Source organism: Leucopleurus acutus, assembly GCF_964270905.1.
Source record: "Leucopleurus acutus genome assembly, chromosome: 6".
Taxonomy (NCBI): domain Eukaryota; kingdom Metazoa; phylum Chordata; class Mammalia; order Artiodactyla; family Delphinidae; genus Leucopleurus; species Leucopleurus acutus.
Window position 1 is genome coordinate 67,165,611 of NC_139149.1, and position 16,088 is coordinate 67,181,698.

General features: G+C 39.5%; 1 protein-coding gene across 1 annotated transcript in view; it reads left to right on the top strand.

Annotated features, from left to right (window-relative positions):
* Positions 1–16,088, top strand: part of ITGA4 (integrin subunit alpha 4) — a gene marked incomplete at its 5' end in the record, with an annotated part of 82,925 nt that overhangs the window by 59,368 nt on the left and 7,469 nt on the right. The window contains 5 exons of the mRNA XM_082841518.1: positions 10,601–10,751; positions 12,046–12,141; positions 13,363–13,442; positions 13,845–13,934; positions 15,678–15,768. Coding sequence (XP_082697644.1) covers positions 10,601–10,751; positions 12,046–12,141; positions 13,363–13,442; positions 13,845–13,934; positions 15,678–15,768 — 508 coding nt within the window. The remainder of the gene's footprint in view (positions 1–10,600; positions 10,752–12,045; positions 12,142–13,362; positions 13,443–13,844; positions 13,935–15,677; positions 15,769–16,088) is intronic.

A 16,088-nucleotide genomic window follows, 5' to 3' on the forward strand; every position in this document is an offset into this window, starting at 1 on the left:
TGTACAGCAGTCACATAAGTATACACTCAAAGATTACCACTTTTCAAAAGAATGAGAATGTGTGAGCACCATGGTTTTATCAAGCATGATTTTAACCTTTCACTGATAACTCGGAAGATATTTCAGGATTTAAATGTGCTTTGGGTTATTGTTATCATAATTGTAGTTATTTTTCAGACATCTGTAAGTGCCTTTTAATAGAGTTTTGGTTCAAAATGAGCTAACCTTTACTACATAATGCTTAGTATTTTATCATCCAAAAACTGGTTACATAATTCAGATTGATGTACAAAACAAAGATATCCCTAAATATATATGTGACCCATTTGAAAGGGAATAAATCATCTTTGTCTTCTGAATTCATAGAAGGGAAACAGGAAAAAGAAAATACATGTAAACGTGCTTAGAATAGTGCACACAGTGCAAACTGGATAAATGTTGATTGCTATCATTATTTATGTTGGGAAATAAACCATTGTAATTCTGTATCATGTCTATATCCCCTCTGTTGAAATTGTTCTGCATGTCAGAGGGAAGATGTGAAAATGAGGACCAGAGAGATAGAATCCACACTTCAGGTTAAGAGCTGGTTGTGTATGGATAGTGAAAGAGGGCAAGGAGGCATCACTGACAGGGCAGGAATATGGGAGACTGTTTGGGGGAGGTAGGGATATAGAGGAAGCAGGTTTAAATTGGGGTGTGTTGAATTTGATGAGACTTCTATATGTAGCTCTGCAGTGGAAAATCTAGTTCAGGATTATGTCTGGAGGTCCTCTTCACATTAGTTATGTGAATGCCTGCGATGGAAATGTGAATTTCACAAAGAACTAAGGATCAAATCTTGAGAGGGGTGGGTAAATTCTATTTAAAGAGCTTAAAAAGAATAAGGACTTAACTCCAGGAGACTGAAAAAGTATCTTCATCGAACTGAGAGAAAACCACCTCCAAGGTGAAATAGCCAATGGAGAATGTAAAAAGAGGGACCTAATGCTGTGATTTTGTAGCAATCAGAGAGCATAATGACTGAGGAAAGGTCATGGAAGTTGGCACTTAAAATGTGACTGGTGGGGGAGAAAAAGGATGTCGCTGGCAAATTTTAACAGAAATTTCTGTGCAGTCATAGCTAAATGACAGCATCAGTGATTAAGGGAAGGAGAATTTATTAGGAACAAGTAGGTTCAACTGAATTTTTATGTATTTATCAAATGTTATTTAATTATGGGAAGATATAAACAAGTGTGAGGATCAAAGGCAGGGAAAAGAATAAATTGAACAAAGAAATAGTCTGCTTAAATCCAGGGGACACTTCGTATATTACTTGAACTGTCCTGTGAAGAACTTGACAGCTGTTCACTTCCTTTTTCTCAATGTCTTTTAATTTCCCGGATGCCATCCTACTCCCAATCTCCTTTTACTTCTCTAGGCCCTCCTTCTCACTTGTGTTTGGAGGACCTCTGAATTTGCCTCTTTGGGCTCCCTTAATAGCCCTCTCTCACTCCTTCTCACACTCCCATAGTTTCCCTGGATAATCTTGCCCACAACCATAACCTCACCTGGTCTGCCTCCGCTGCTGATGCCCAAATCAGTGTCTCTGAGTTCCACACCCACCCATCCAGCTGGCTATCAGACATGCAGTCTTGGGTGCCCAGTCACTATCCACCAGTGACACAACCATTAGTTAGTTACCAAAGCCAACAGCCTGGAGCTCAACCTGCATTCTTCTCTCTCTCTTATCCCTGACATCAAATAAATTACCAAGTCCTATAATACTACCACCCAGATGTGTTTTTTATCCATCATACTTCTCCATCTCTACTACTGTTGCTCCAAATCAGGCACTCAACATCCTACCTGAATCACTGAGCTTTACCACTTTCTGGGCCACTGGCCTCTGATTTTATGTTATTCAAATTGCTCTACCAAGACGTTTCCAGAGTGAGCTTTCTAACTTACACTTTTGATAGCAAGGCTTCCGTAGCTCATTAACATCTAAAGTCCTTAGTGCCCTTCCTCAGCAATTCCACAGGACTTCTTTCCATTGATTGCAGAATGGTTGTGTGGCCATGCCATGCTCTCCTGAGCCTCTGTATCTTTTCACTTTGACTTATCTGATTAATGCTTATTTATCTTATAAATCTCAGCTGTTTTCTAGGTAAAGCCCCCCCCCCACACACACACACTTTGTCTCCAGCTACATAAACCTAGTCCTCCTGTGGCCCTGGTCCCATTGCACCTGTGCTCAGAACTATTATTGTCTGTCTCCACACTATCCTGTACACTGCTTCAAGGTGGGTTCCTGTCTTTTCATCTTTGCGTTCCCAATAGGTAACACAGTGCCTGGAACACTGTAGGTGACAAGTGGATGTTTGCTGAGGATGGAACAGGGTTCTAAAGGAAACAGCATGTACCTGGGATCAGACTCAGGTGGAAGGGTTAGCCTTAGAAAGAAGTTAAGATTCCCCTTGTCTTGAGCTAAGAAGCTGTGAATAGATGCTGACATTGATTAAGAAATTTTAACGTGGAAGGAAGGGAAATATAGAGAATAAATGGATGGCCAGAATAAAAAATGGGTTTGTATATGGAAGGTGAGGGCTCTGAGGTTGTGTTTGGGACCTTGTGAAGGGAATGGGAAAAGATTCAAAATAGCTGTGAAGATAAATGGGATAGGGAATCAACCAGGAATGAGTAAAAAGGTTGACAAACAGCACTGAGTACCCTGCTGGGGTGGGATCACATATGGCAGAGAATAAATTAATTCTTTTCACCTAGGCAATGCCAGGATAGCCTTGAGCATCCACAGTTGAGGGCCAAGAAGCCCTAACCTATTTGATAGATAATTGGACTTTATACTTAAATTATCCAGATTGGCTGCTTAGATAGTCCAAAAACAGCAACCGCTAACTGCTTTGTAATCCAGCATGTAATTGTGGTGCCTTTGTTGAATTATTAGATGAATAATTTATAACCTTCCCATTCACATATTTATTTTCTTTCTAAAATGCTTAGTCTTCCTGGTGCTTTGGCTCTCATGGGCCTTTGATAAGAAGAAGTATTTTGTGTGGGAAAGATTACCTAAGCTCCAAATAAGTGGTGTTTTCATCTTCTCAAATCAGACACTTCCATGGTTACCTTGTCATCTTTCACTGCAGTCCCTCTGGCCCGTGAAAAAAATGAGATGTTGAAATTTATGTGGAAATATTACTGAGAATGCTTATTTCCTGAAGAATGAAAATAATATCTTACTGAATTAAGATATTAAATCATTAATGTAATTGAATTATCAGTTTTTCTTCATTACGTATTTCTCACGAGAAATTACATTACCTACATTGCATTTTTAATTTGAAGTGATAATGTTTCCTGTAGTCGAAATATCAAGTCCATTATGATTTTGTATGGCAGCCAACAGAAGGTAAGGCAGTTTTTCTCAAGGTGTGGTCTTTGAGTCACCTTCATGAGAATCACCTGGGATGCTTGGTAGAAATGCAGGCTCCTAGGCCCCTGACCATCCAAATCAGAATCCGTGGGGACCAGGCCAGAAATGTTCATTATTAAGAAGGCTGTCAGTGGTTCTTATCAAGCTGAAATCTGAGAACCAGTGTTGTGGTGGTTTAGAGTTTAGATTTGGAGTCAGGCTAACCTGGTTCAAGTCTATCTACCATTTACTAGCTGAATGACCTTTTCAGAGAAGCCTTTCAACCTCTGTAAACGTCCTTCCTCATTGGCAAGAAGGTAAAATAGTACTCTGTAAGGTTGTTTTAGGAGGCCAGTGCCTTATCCACTAGGCCACTGGGGCTTCTGTAAGGTTGTTTTAAAAATAAAATGCAATAATGCAGGCCAGTGCATTGCATAGCACAAAGCCTGGTACATATGAAGATTTGAGAAAAGGTGTTATTTTTGATAAATTATGGTTGGAATAGTTATAGACCACGATAAAAATGTTTTCATTTGGATAAAAAAATGAAATATTGCCAGTGAATTCTAAACATTTTCTGCACGTGTACTGGTTATTTGTCCAGAGTTTATTGTTTCTTTATGTCCCGAGATAGCTGCTGACTGTGCCTGGGTCAGTTGTTTTCAGTTCTATGAAGTTTGTAGTGGCCTCAAGGCCAGTGTAAAGTGTAAGCCCCACATGTTTTGCATCAGTTAGGAAGATTACAGGCTCTTTCCATTAGGTAAATAACTTATTTGAAGAGTTTTCAAATGAAAACTCTTTGAATTAATTTTTAGGCCCACGGGTGAAGGGTTCTGACAAACTACTTTGCATTTTAATAAATGATGCTTTCTCAGAGAACAATTTGCCTCTCCCTCAAAGGAGTCCTCTCTGCCTTCTCGGTCGTGGTAGGCAAATTGCAACCATATGTCCTGTGCCTTCTCCCGACTGTAACTCCGCTGGCACTAGCGGTATTTCTGTGTCTCAGAGCTACATACCTGCTTCAGGTATGATGAGTTTCTGATGACTGCACTAATGGACTGCCGACAGCAAACTAAATAGTGCTGATGCACTCCATCTCATGTTTTCGATAAGTTGAGGCTTCCTCCTGAATCTCTAAATTCTCAGGACGGTAAACCACATTCAAATGGACTTACAGTGCGAAGTGAAAATGAACAAATATGACTTTAGCTAAAAGATTACAAATAGAAGAGCAGGTATTAACCATCACCTAGGTAATTTAAAATCGAGTCTTTCGCAGAGATGACTGATCTAAATGACACTACTTCTCTTCTGTGCCTCCGTCATGCTTCCAGGGTAAGTGATGGAGGCTTTTCCTGAACAAAAGTGCTTTCATATCAGTGAGGAATGCTTTTAACTGTGAGTAACAGAGTACGGGACTAATAGTAACTTAGACAAAGGTGTTTAATTATTTTGCATAATAAGCAGTCTGGAGAAGGTGGTTGCAGGTTTAGTGAGAAGCTACCAAAATCTGGGCCTTCGTGGTTCATGGTTATCTTTCCAGTTCTCTTGGCTTTCCCTTGTGGCGGCTGGGGCACCGAGGTTCCCAGTAAACAGAAAGGGGCAGGAGCAAAATTCTGTGTCCTCCTGAGGCTGCCTTTCAAGGAAGGGAAGTGTCTGAGCAGACGCCTTATTCTGATTAACCAAAGTGGTGTCACATGCTGCCCCCGATCTATCCCGGTTGAAAGAGGATGGAGTCGTCACGATCATAGTAGATCAATCATAATTCACTCCCTGAAGCGGAGCTGGGGGCTTAGCTTCTGCAGTATCGAGGGGATACTACCGACTGCCTGGCGAATCCAGGGTTCTGTTAGCAGCTAAGAAGGGAACTCACTGTTGGGTAGACAGCGGTGTGTAACCGCACTGTGCTGTTACCCCCAAAAGAGTGAGTGTAACAAAACTGTCCATTTTTAAAATGCGGATAGTAGGAATATATGCCTCACTGATGTCACAGAGTTTGGGGAAGAGGAATCGTATGCTTCATACACTAAACATTCTAATTCCTAGTTCTATCTTCCAATCCATGTTCTTCTGCTATCCTCCTTGGCATCTTAGTGAATTTGTCTGTTCAGTAAAATCTTCTTAAATGTCAGGTATCTGATATTGCCCAGTAGATGAGAACTTTCCACTATTTTATTTTTTTCCCTGAAGTCAGTAATAAAGAAAAAAGAGGACAAAATTTTACTTGGGCCTGAGGGCACTTTGCCGCAGGCTAGTCTTTTGTCAAATAAATGGCTCGTATTACCTTGACCTGGGTACATAGCAATTTCTGTTATATTTTGTTCTAGCATCTTGATTAAAAACATGTTAGCTATGAAGCAGTCATTCATCTTATCAAGGCAAAATGCATTAATTATATGAAGACTTAGGGAGCATTTCTCACAAAATAGAACAGTAGCGTTCATTCAGGAAAAACGTAGAGCCTGGTGCCGAAATACATCATTTTTCTGTTTTTCCTTTCACTTATTAAGTTATGATTCTGTATGTACACAGTATCTTGATTTGTTTAAATTACATGGATTCTAGGCTGCTTTGTAAATTTCAAGTCTGCATTATGCATGTTTTAATAAAGAATGAACTGCGATTCCCGGGGAAAGCTCTGGTTCGGCCTTGTCACACTTCCAGATGTGCACCTGGTCCTTTATTATGTCTCATGTAAAAAGCTAGTGGGTATCTTTCTGACAGCACCTTGTTAATCAAGATACAGTAAGATGTATACATATATATATATATACACACACACACATAAAGAGTAGAATTGTAATTATGGTAATGTGGCAAAATAGCTTAAAAATGGAAAACAGACCAGCAGCCTCGCTGCTGAAATGTGAATACTGTGTTTCTCTTTCATTTGCTGTTGTCTTGGAACCTAGCTGTTTATGCAGTGCTTTCACCTTCTGTTGCTTGTCTAAGTGCCAACTTCTTTCCCAAAGGTGTTCAGTGACTAATGCTTTGGTTACAAGCCAGAATATTTTATAAATGTCTATTTATAGGCAGCTCTTCTACAAGTCTTAATTAAACTTTAATGTCAAGCTGAAGTTTACTTTTAGAACCTCTTAGTTTCCTTTAGTTGTAACGTGGTTCTAGAGAAGTAGAGGGGATGTGGGACAGCCATGTTCCCGCACGTCTTCACTCTGCCCTTTATCACAGGGCCACCAAGCAGATGCGTGCTTGTGTAACACAAAGGTTTACAACACAAGAATAAGTCACAGCCATCCCCTCAAACACTGGGAGGAATAGCACGTTATGACTGAGTCAGATTCTTCCACCCTGAAATGATAGCCATGATTCGGAAGAGGTACTGCCTTGTTACTTATCATACATCCTTCCAGAAATATCCAGCTTCTCAAAGCCAGGGATCGGAACTAGAAATGCTACATAGGGACATTTTCTTCATTCCTTTCTCCTCGATGTCTTTAGTACCAGACAAGGAATTATGAGGTCTGGGAGATCGTTTCCTCTAAGGCAGCATCGGGTGCCATCTGAAATAATGAAGCTTCTGTTATTGTCAGAATAATACAGGTTTTAAATATAGTAATATGATGCGGTACGCTTATTTTGAAACTAATTATGCTCCTCAGTCAGACTGCCCAATGGCAGAGCCAGCAAACTTTTTACTTGAAGGGACAGACTGTAAATATTTTAGGCTTTGTGGGACAGAGATGTCGCAACTGCTCAACTCTGCCGTCATAGTGCAAAAGTGGCCACAGACGAAAGAGCATGGCTGTGTTCCAATAAACCTTTATTTACAAGACCAGGCAGCGGTCCCAATTTGGCCTTCAGGCAGCAGTTTTTGAACCCCTACTCTCTGGTATGCTTTCTTTTATATGATAATCCTGTAGGACATTTTTATTTTTTATTATTTAAATATAGTTCCTTATAGTGTATTTTATTTGTTTTAATGTAATTTGTTAGTAAAATTTAAGCTGGTTGCCAAAATTAGCCAGATTTAGAGGTTTTTTTCAGGAATTAGTCCTGGGTTAATAAACCATAAGGGCCTGCTCATAGATAGACAGACAGACTGACACAATGGAATTATGTATATATGTTTACTGAAAAACTATAAAGGCTCCAAAGTGTAATTGCCAAAATTCCCAATGATAGTTGAAAGGATAAATAAAATGTGGCATATTTACAAAAATTAGTATACACACCAATGAGAAGAAACGATTTACAACTCCATGCATCAATATAGATTAAACTTAAAAACAAAATTTTGAGTAAAGAATGTTGGATACTCCAAGATTACATACTCAGTGATTCCATTTATATGAAATATAAAACTGGGCAAAGCCAGTCTATACTAGTAAAAGCAAGATGGTGGGTAGGGCCAAGAATTGGAAGGGGGCACAAGGGTATTTCTTTGGTGCTGGCAATATGGTTTTCTTGATCTGGGTGCTGGTTTCACACATGTATTCAGTTTATAAAAATTTGCTGAGCTCTATACTTAGGTTGTGCGCATTTTTCTATATGTATGTCCTACCTTGATAAGAAGGTTTAAAGTGAAAAACAATTAGGATAAGGAGGGAAGAACTTTTAGGTATTAAGTGAAATGTCCAATTTCTCATAGATAAATTAGAAGTATCAAAGTGGGGGGAAGTGTTCAAAATTATAATAATTTTGTTTGTAGATTCTGAGGTTCATAATAATTTGCTTCTCAAATTCAAACAGTATCGATGTTGCCATTAATTTATTGGTCAACTCAATAGTTGTATTGCCACTAAAACATTAGGTTATATGGGCGGGGTATAGATCACATGATGTGGTAGTAGTAGATGTTTACTTTATCTTAATGAAACATTTGGAATTTGCATACCGTCACAGAACAGATAAGCATGGCTCTAATTTCATAGAATGTATAATGAGTTCATGAACTCTTAACAGTCACTTATCCAGTAATTTCCTCAATCTTTCAGACTTTTTTTTTAGTGTTATCCAGCCCTTTTTAATGTTTGATACACTTATATACCACACATATATTTTGAACACTGTGTTGCTAGCCTCTGAGAAAACAGTGATATTCATGACCCGGCACCTTTTCTCCAAGAGAACTTATTCTAGTGGTGAGAAAAGCCAGACAGTGTGAACATATTGCATTAGAGGGTTGCCCAGTGTGTGGGAAAGTGGCAGAGAGAGAAGCCATTTCTGTTAGGGAGGATGCAATGCTGGGTGAAGGGGCTTAGCAATAAGTATCAACTGGAAGAACTTCTGAGGACTCTTAACATTGACACTCAAGCTGAGTCTTGAAGAACAAGTATAAGTTAACCAGATAACACGAAGAGGGAAGAGGTTGAAGGCAGAGGGATGGCTTGAAATAGGACACAAAACACAGGTGTTTGGACCCCTGTTTGTAGGTGAGCATGGCTAAAGGGAAGGGATGGGTTGTGCAGTGGAAAGTAAGGCACGACCAGCTCTTTCAGGCTGCATCTGCTGCACTAATCAGAACTCTATCTTGAAAGCACTGGAGGAAAGGAAACAGACACGTGACATTATCAAGTTTGCTTTCTGCAAAGTGACCACCACCTGCCCCCAGTAGTGTGAAAATTGGAAGAGGACTTGACAAATCAATTAAGAGTATAATCCAAGTGAATGCCAGTTCAGTCATGAAATATTCAGATGTTCTTTATTTAAGAAAAGAAATTTTAATCTTCATTCAGCTCAACCTAAATAACTAGAATAGTACAAAAGCAAGAAGCAACATGCCTTTGCTACCCCCAGGCAAAATGGGTCCCCGCCCTGGTCCCAGAGCCCTTCGTTCATAACTCTTTTCAAGTATTTCTAATATCTGTTTACATCTGTTTATAAATCTGCCCTTTATAAGCTCTACAAAGCTGGGAATTTGTTATACTATTTTTGTATGTGGGAGTAATAGATGTAACGATTATTATACAGGGGCTTTCAATTAAAATCACTCTTCATCTTCAAGTAATGCTTAAAAACATCAATCTTGAAACTTGTTCTTTAACTCTGTCCTTAAACATTCTGTCTTAAATCAACTCACAAATAACTACTAAATGCCTACTATGTGTTTAACATTTCCATAAATAGTTTATTCAAACACAAATACACATGTTGATTAGAATGATACAATGTAAGCATTGTTGAAGAAATGTTTTCTAAACTCTAGTTGCTAGGTGAATGTCTTTCTTATTGTTATGATTATCCTCGTCTGATATTTTGCTTTGGGTCATATTCTTCTCTGGTTGAACTAATTTGTTTTTAATTTAAATACTTTGATATCTAAGAGTGTCTGTTTTTGAGGACAGCTTACAGAATCATGACATTCTGTAGCAGGTTCTGAGCTCTTCTAACCATCTAATCAGTAAAGGGAATGGGTTGTCTTGAGACTTTAGAACATTCTAGCTGTGGTACCTTGAATACATTTCTTAAACCTCAGGTTCCTTGGGGTTTCAGGGAATGTGCATGAGTCACATCTTCACTGAACAGTAGTTATTGTTACAGGTGGGGTGACTGAGTCTTTAAAATGCTAAATGACCTCTCCCCCGGAAGAACGGGGGCCAGAGCCAGAACTTGAACTCACTCACGTGTTTGGATTTGTTAGCAGTGTTCCCTTTCCAGTTCACAAGATGGTGAAACACTTCCGCAATTCTATTTTTAATTTGGTCTAGTTATTGGTAGAGGTGACCAGCCTGCCTTAAGAAATTCATTCTAGTTCAACAGATTTTAGTGGCACCCACATGCCGGCCATAGCAGTCCTTTCCCATGCCATGCTCACTTCCACCAAAGCATCCTCTGTTTTGGTGGAAATAGTCTATTCTCCTTTGGCTTTGGCAGCAGCCAGTTCAATGTCTACTCAAGAATGAAGAAAGAAAAAAAAATCTTTTCTTTTAGGAAAATATTTTGAAATAATGAGAAAAATATGCTAAAATGATAGAAGCAAGAAGTTAAACAGAAAGCAGACTAGTTTAATTATAACTAAATTAGAAAACTTTTCCTGTGTAATAACTAACTGAATTTATCTGAAACCTGGGAAACTGAGTTCTTTTTACAATGGATTTACATCTACTTGCATGGGGTCATCCCCTATGGCTGTGCTTCTAAATTAGTATTTTATGTTCAGGATACATAAATGAAGAGATGGGATTTTTAATTCCAAACGAAAACTAAATCGTACTTAATTTTTAGGCCACATGAAAATAAAACCTATCTTGCTGTTGGAAGTATGAAGACATTAATGTTGAACGTGTCCTTATTTAATGCTGGAGATGATGCATATGAGACAACTCTGCGTATCAGACTACCCACTGGTCTTTACTTCATTAAGATTTTAGATCTGGTAAGAATCGAAAACTACAGTAGCATGATACTACGTGATATTTCACTTAACTTTTAAAGAATGTAAATGTATAAATCACTTTATCATTTGAGGTATAAATATTTGGCGTATAAGTCTTAATATTCAGACTTATCACTCGGGCTTCCAGTAGTTTTTTTCCTCTGTGCCCCTAATCAAAATGGAAAGTTCTTGGGATCTGACTGAGATCAAGAGAGTCAGCTTCCTGCTTACCAATGCTACTATGAGACAGAAGCGATTGTCCAGTTATCCAAGCAAGCTGCCCGGGTGTCATTGCTTTTCTCACTGGTACAACCTCATCTGGTGCTGTGATGGTGCTCCTCATGGTTGGGGTCTCTACACGGGCCATATTGGTCCTTCATGCTGGGCTCCCAGAGTTACTGCTCTGCACTTTAAGTTCACATACACTGTCTCGATCCCAGAGGACCTCCAAAATGCTAGAACCAGCGTCAGATTCCAAAATCCTGGTGTCAACCAGATTGTAGGCAAGTTTCTCCTTTCCTGCAAGAGTTTGGAGCATCTGGAGACCTTTTCCTTTTTTTTTTTTTTTTCCTTTTTACCACTGTGCCTCAGTCATGAGCACTTAAATCCATCAGTGAGGTATTAATAATGTTAAATTTGAAAGAGAAAAGTCTCAGTCACCTTCTCCGTGGATGCTCCTCTGCCTCTTAGAAAAATTTACCCATCTCTTATCCAGAGACCATTTCTTCACACTAAGGACATTTAGAAAGGACTTTGACCCCTTATAAATATCTACTACCCACTTCCTCTGGAGCTTTGGGAGCCTGTTTGCAATGGTGAGAGGGAAAACTCAGTTATTCAGGGAAATATACATCTGTGAGATGTGTATAAACTTATATTTCCCTGAATATTTGAATATATATATAATTGTGATTACAGTTACAATTAAATACCTTTATCAGATTCTCACAACCCAGACAGAAGGCAGCCAATGAAATATAGACCTTATGAATTCCTTGCTTCGTGATTTTTCAAGGAACCTTGAGTTAGGGAACACAGAAACATGGTTGAAAGCTACAAATCCAGCAATTATTCTGTGGAGAATATATGTGAATATTAGAATGAATCTGTACTTGTACACACATATTTATGTAGTGTATTTATATTCCTATTGATTTATCCCCAAAGTAAACAGAAAATAGTCTTCCAAGAAAGTATTCAGGGATGATTTTCTTTTCAAAAACCATCCTTAAACATATGTTATGAACTTCTCATTCCTTACCTACTTAAACCAGTTATTTCATTTTCCTTTTAGGAGGAGAAACAAATAAACTGCGAAGTAACAGACAGCTCTGGCATAGTAAAACTGGACTGCAGGGTTGGTTATATATATGTAGATCATCTATCAAGGGTAAGCATTTAGCATTTATAGTTTTTGTTACTGACATGAATATAAAATATTTTGTTTCCTTATGTTTGTGCTGCATGCAAATAATTTGTTGTCGTTTTTATTATTTGCTAAGAGTAAGTAGCTAAATGAAATAAAACCCAAACCAACTGGGCTTGAGATCTTTGAGATTGTGTTTCTATTCTTGGCAATGTTCACTGTTTAAAAGAAAGAAAAAGAAGGGGGCGCCTGTTTGTGTCAGGACGGGCAGGTGAACGTGTCAGTCAATTCCGCTACCCAGCCTCACCCTTCCCCAACACTCCCCCAACTCCACCCCGGTTGGTCCTATCTGCCAGGCATGTCACCTGTGCTCTACTAAAAGGTGTTTCTGGCAAGAGTGCCCACTCAAGTTGTTAAAGCATCTCTAATTTTGTCAGTCTGGACCTGCCTATCTACATTCAGAGCAGGCTTTGTCTCTGAACGTCACTCGTGGAAATGCTGCTGCTTTAAAATTGCCACAGACCCGACAGCTTCCCCGTAGTTCTCTGAATGAGGGTTAGCCTATGCTTGTAGGACATCATTTCGTATCTGTATTTCACAGAACATAAATAATAAGAAAAACTAAAATTCAGATTGTAAAAACAAACTTTAGATTATTTTTATTTTTTTATTTTTTTTTTACATCTTTATTGGAGTATAATTGCTTTACAATGGTGTGTTAGTTTCTGCTTCATAACAAAGTGAATCAGTTATACATATACATATGTTCTCATATCTCTTCCCTCTTGCGTCTCCTTCCCTCCCTCCCACCCTCCCTATCCCACCCCTCCAGGCGGTCACAAAGCACCGAGCTGATCTCCCTGTGCTATGCGGCTGCTTCCCACTAGCTATCTACCTTACGTTTGGTAGTGTATATATGTCCATGCCTCTCTCTTGCTTTGTCACAGCTTACCCTTCCCACTCCCCATATCCTCAAGTCCATTCTCTAGTAGGTCTGTGTCTTTATTCCTGTCTTACCCCTAGGTTCTTCATGACATTTTTTTCCCTTAAATTCCATATATATATGTGTTAGCATACGGTATTTGTCTTTCTCTTTCTGACTTACTTCACGCTGTATGACAGACTCTAGGTCTATCCACCTCATTACAAATAGCTCAATTTCGTTTCTTTTTATGGCTGAGTAATATTCCATTGTATATTTGTGCCTAGATTGTTTTTAAAATGAGCGTTCCCTATGTTTTTCAGACAGATATTAGCTTTCTTCTGGACGCCAGCTCACTCAGCAGAGCAGAAGAGGATCTCAACATCACAGTGCATGCCGCCTGGTATATTTCATTATGAAAAAACAATTGTGTTAAAGGAAATGAACCCCTGACTTTTGGGGGGAGAAAAGGGGGGTGACCTTAGGGGAACCATGGAGCTGTGTTCCATTGTCTGCAGGAGAAAACTTCCTTTATGTGATCTGTTAAACAAACAAAAAACCCTTCTAACATAGGGTTTTATAGCACAGAAGCAAATAACAGCATAAATAATGAGAGCAAATTTCTGCCAACTCTGACGTAAATATTTCTTACTACTGCGTCTACTTTTATCCCCGCTCCTCAAAAAGCATTTTTTAAACCAACCTCCAAGTACATTAGGTATACATGGGGCGTAACTAGTTCCCTCTGAAGAGAAGTTTTGTGCTGACTGGATTCTAAGACGGTGTTTTCTATTTGCTTCTGTAGTGAAAATGAAGGAGAAACAGGCAACGTGAAGCGTAACAAAGTGACTTTAACAGTACCTCTCAAGTATGAAGTCATGCTAACTGTTCATGGGTGAGTAGATATGGAGGACTCCTGTAAAATTCTGAGCTGATTTTGAATTCTGTTGCTTCTTAAACTACTGGTCAAAAGCCTATTTAAAGGTTTTTAAGAAAAGGTCATGTGCTGTTTCTGTCTCTTAACAATTACCTCGGTGTTGCAGCCCATTGCTTAGGTGTTCGTTATTTTAACCCACTCTGTAGTCATCACTGAGACCACCTCAAACTAATGCCCCAATGGAGGAGATTTCTTACTGGAAAAGCCCAATATGAGGCCACGTCCAACCATTCAGCGGTACGCCGTGCAGGCCAGGGCCCCAGAGTGCCAGCGTGCACTTCGTATCATGCTCAGTGGCCAGGGCAAGTGTGAAGTTCAGAGAAGTGGAAGGTTGGCCAAATCGCCCTTGTGCAGACCCCGCATCTACCTGCGTGGCAGATGAATTGAGATACAAGAAAGCCGGCTCCCTTGTCCCCTCTTTATATCCGTGAATTACAGAGTTCCATACCCACGGCCCCGCAGTCACTGATTCCTCACAATTTTAGTAATTGTTTGAATGGACCCTCCTGTGACTCAGGAAGGAGATGTGAAGAGAAGGAATTAAAGGAGTATCATGAAAACCTTTCATGATTTTACTGGAAATTATTGAGCCTACTAATCTTTGTTTAAAACCACATTTTTAAAGCAATAGACAATATGAGACACAGGACAAATAGATGAGCTCTTCTAGTTGCCCTAACTATAAAGCATCCCTAGTCACCCATAAAGGTGGCATATAGTTATATAAAAATATATAGTTATATAGTTATATAGTTATATAAAAATAGTGTCCGAAACTGATGGAACTGATTCTCCAGTTTGTGAGAGAAAACCAGCGGAGGAAAGAGGAATCCATTCAAGGGCGAGTAGTGGGGAGCAAAGAGAAGTCAATTGCACGTTGCCTGGGTTCGAATGCTTACCTCGCCTCGCCCCTTGGTTCTGTTATAAGTATGTCCTCCTGCTTTTCCATCATCCACATCTCATTTTGAGCAAGGGATGCTCTGCAACTGTCAAGCTGCCTAAATCTACAACATTGGAATATTTCTCATTTCTTTCCTTTGTAAAAGAGTCTCTAACATATTACCTCATGTTAGCTGCCAACTATTAGCAACTTGGGGAGTCGGGATTTTCCTAGAAAAATACGTCTTAAAGTTCATTACTGACCGTGCATGTGTCTCATCTCAGGTAAAGGAATGACAACCTTGTAGCCTAACAAAAATTTGCCCTACTTCTTGATGTTTGAATTGTTCCCCAGACTTGGGGTCCATTACGAACAGCCAGCAGGAATTGGGCGTGCTAAGAAATCACTCAAACATCTGTCAGCTAGATTGAAATACAGGAGGATACTGGAGCCCTAGGGAAAAGCTAAGAATTTATCTCATATTCGTCAAGTTTGCGTGAAGCATTTGAGGGCTGAGAGAGAAGGAATGGTCACTGGAGTGAGCCAGGCAGTATTGGGAAGGCAAAGGATATTGGCGGGAAGAGAAGTTATCACCCCAGTCAGAGCACGTGGCTTTCTAATTTCATTACATTTTCCCTAAAATTCTTATCTTTACAAGAAACCAAAAGTATTCCATGGTACTTAGAGGCACCTGTCGTCTGAATGATGGCATATTTAAGGGATATTTAAGAGATATGCTATATTTAGACTAGAGAGAAAGACTGTTTCTAATACCTCATCAAATAAGACAGCTAAATTAAATCTGAATTCATTTCTGGCAGGTTTGTAAACCCAACTTCGTTTGTGTATGGCCCAAAGGAGGAAAATGAGCCTGAAATGTGTATGGCAGAGAAAATGAACTTCACTTTCCACGTAAGAAAAGTTGATTGTGCTGATATTTGTAGCAAACTGAAAGAATGTTACCGACGCATTGCTCCAGAGGACATCATATCTGTGTGGCGTCCCTCAGCTTTGGGCCACCTCAGCTGGCTGAGGGCGAGAAGGGAGCTGCAGCAGGGCTCATGCCCTTGCCTGGTGGGCCTCTGCGCCTTCTCTCCCATTCATCCTGTCCCTGTTATTGAGCCCACTCTCCTTATACTACCTCTCCTTATACTACCTCTCCTTACAGTAAGTACCTCCTGGGAACAGAGGTAATGCCTGACATAGGCAAAGTTATGGGAGGAACTCAATCT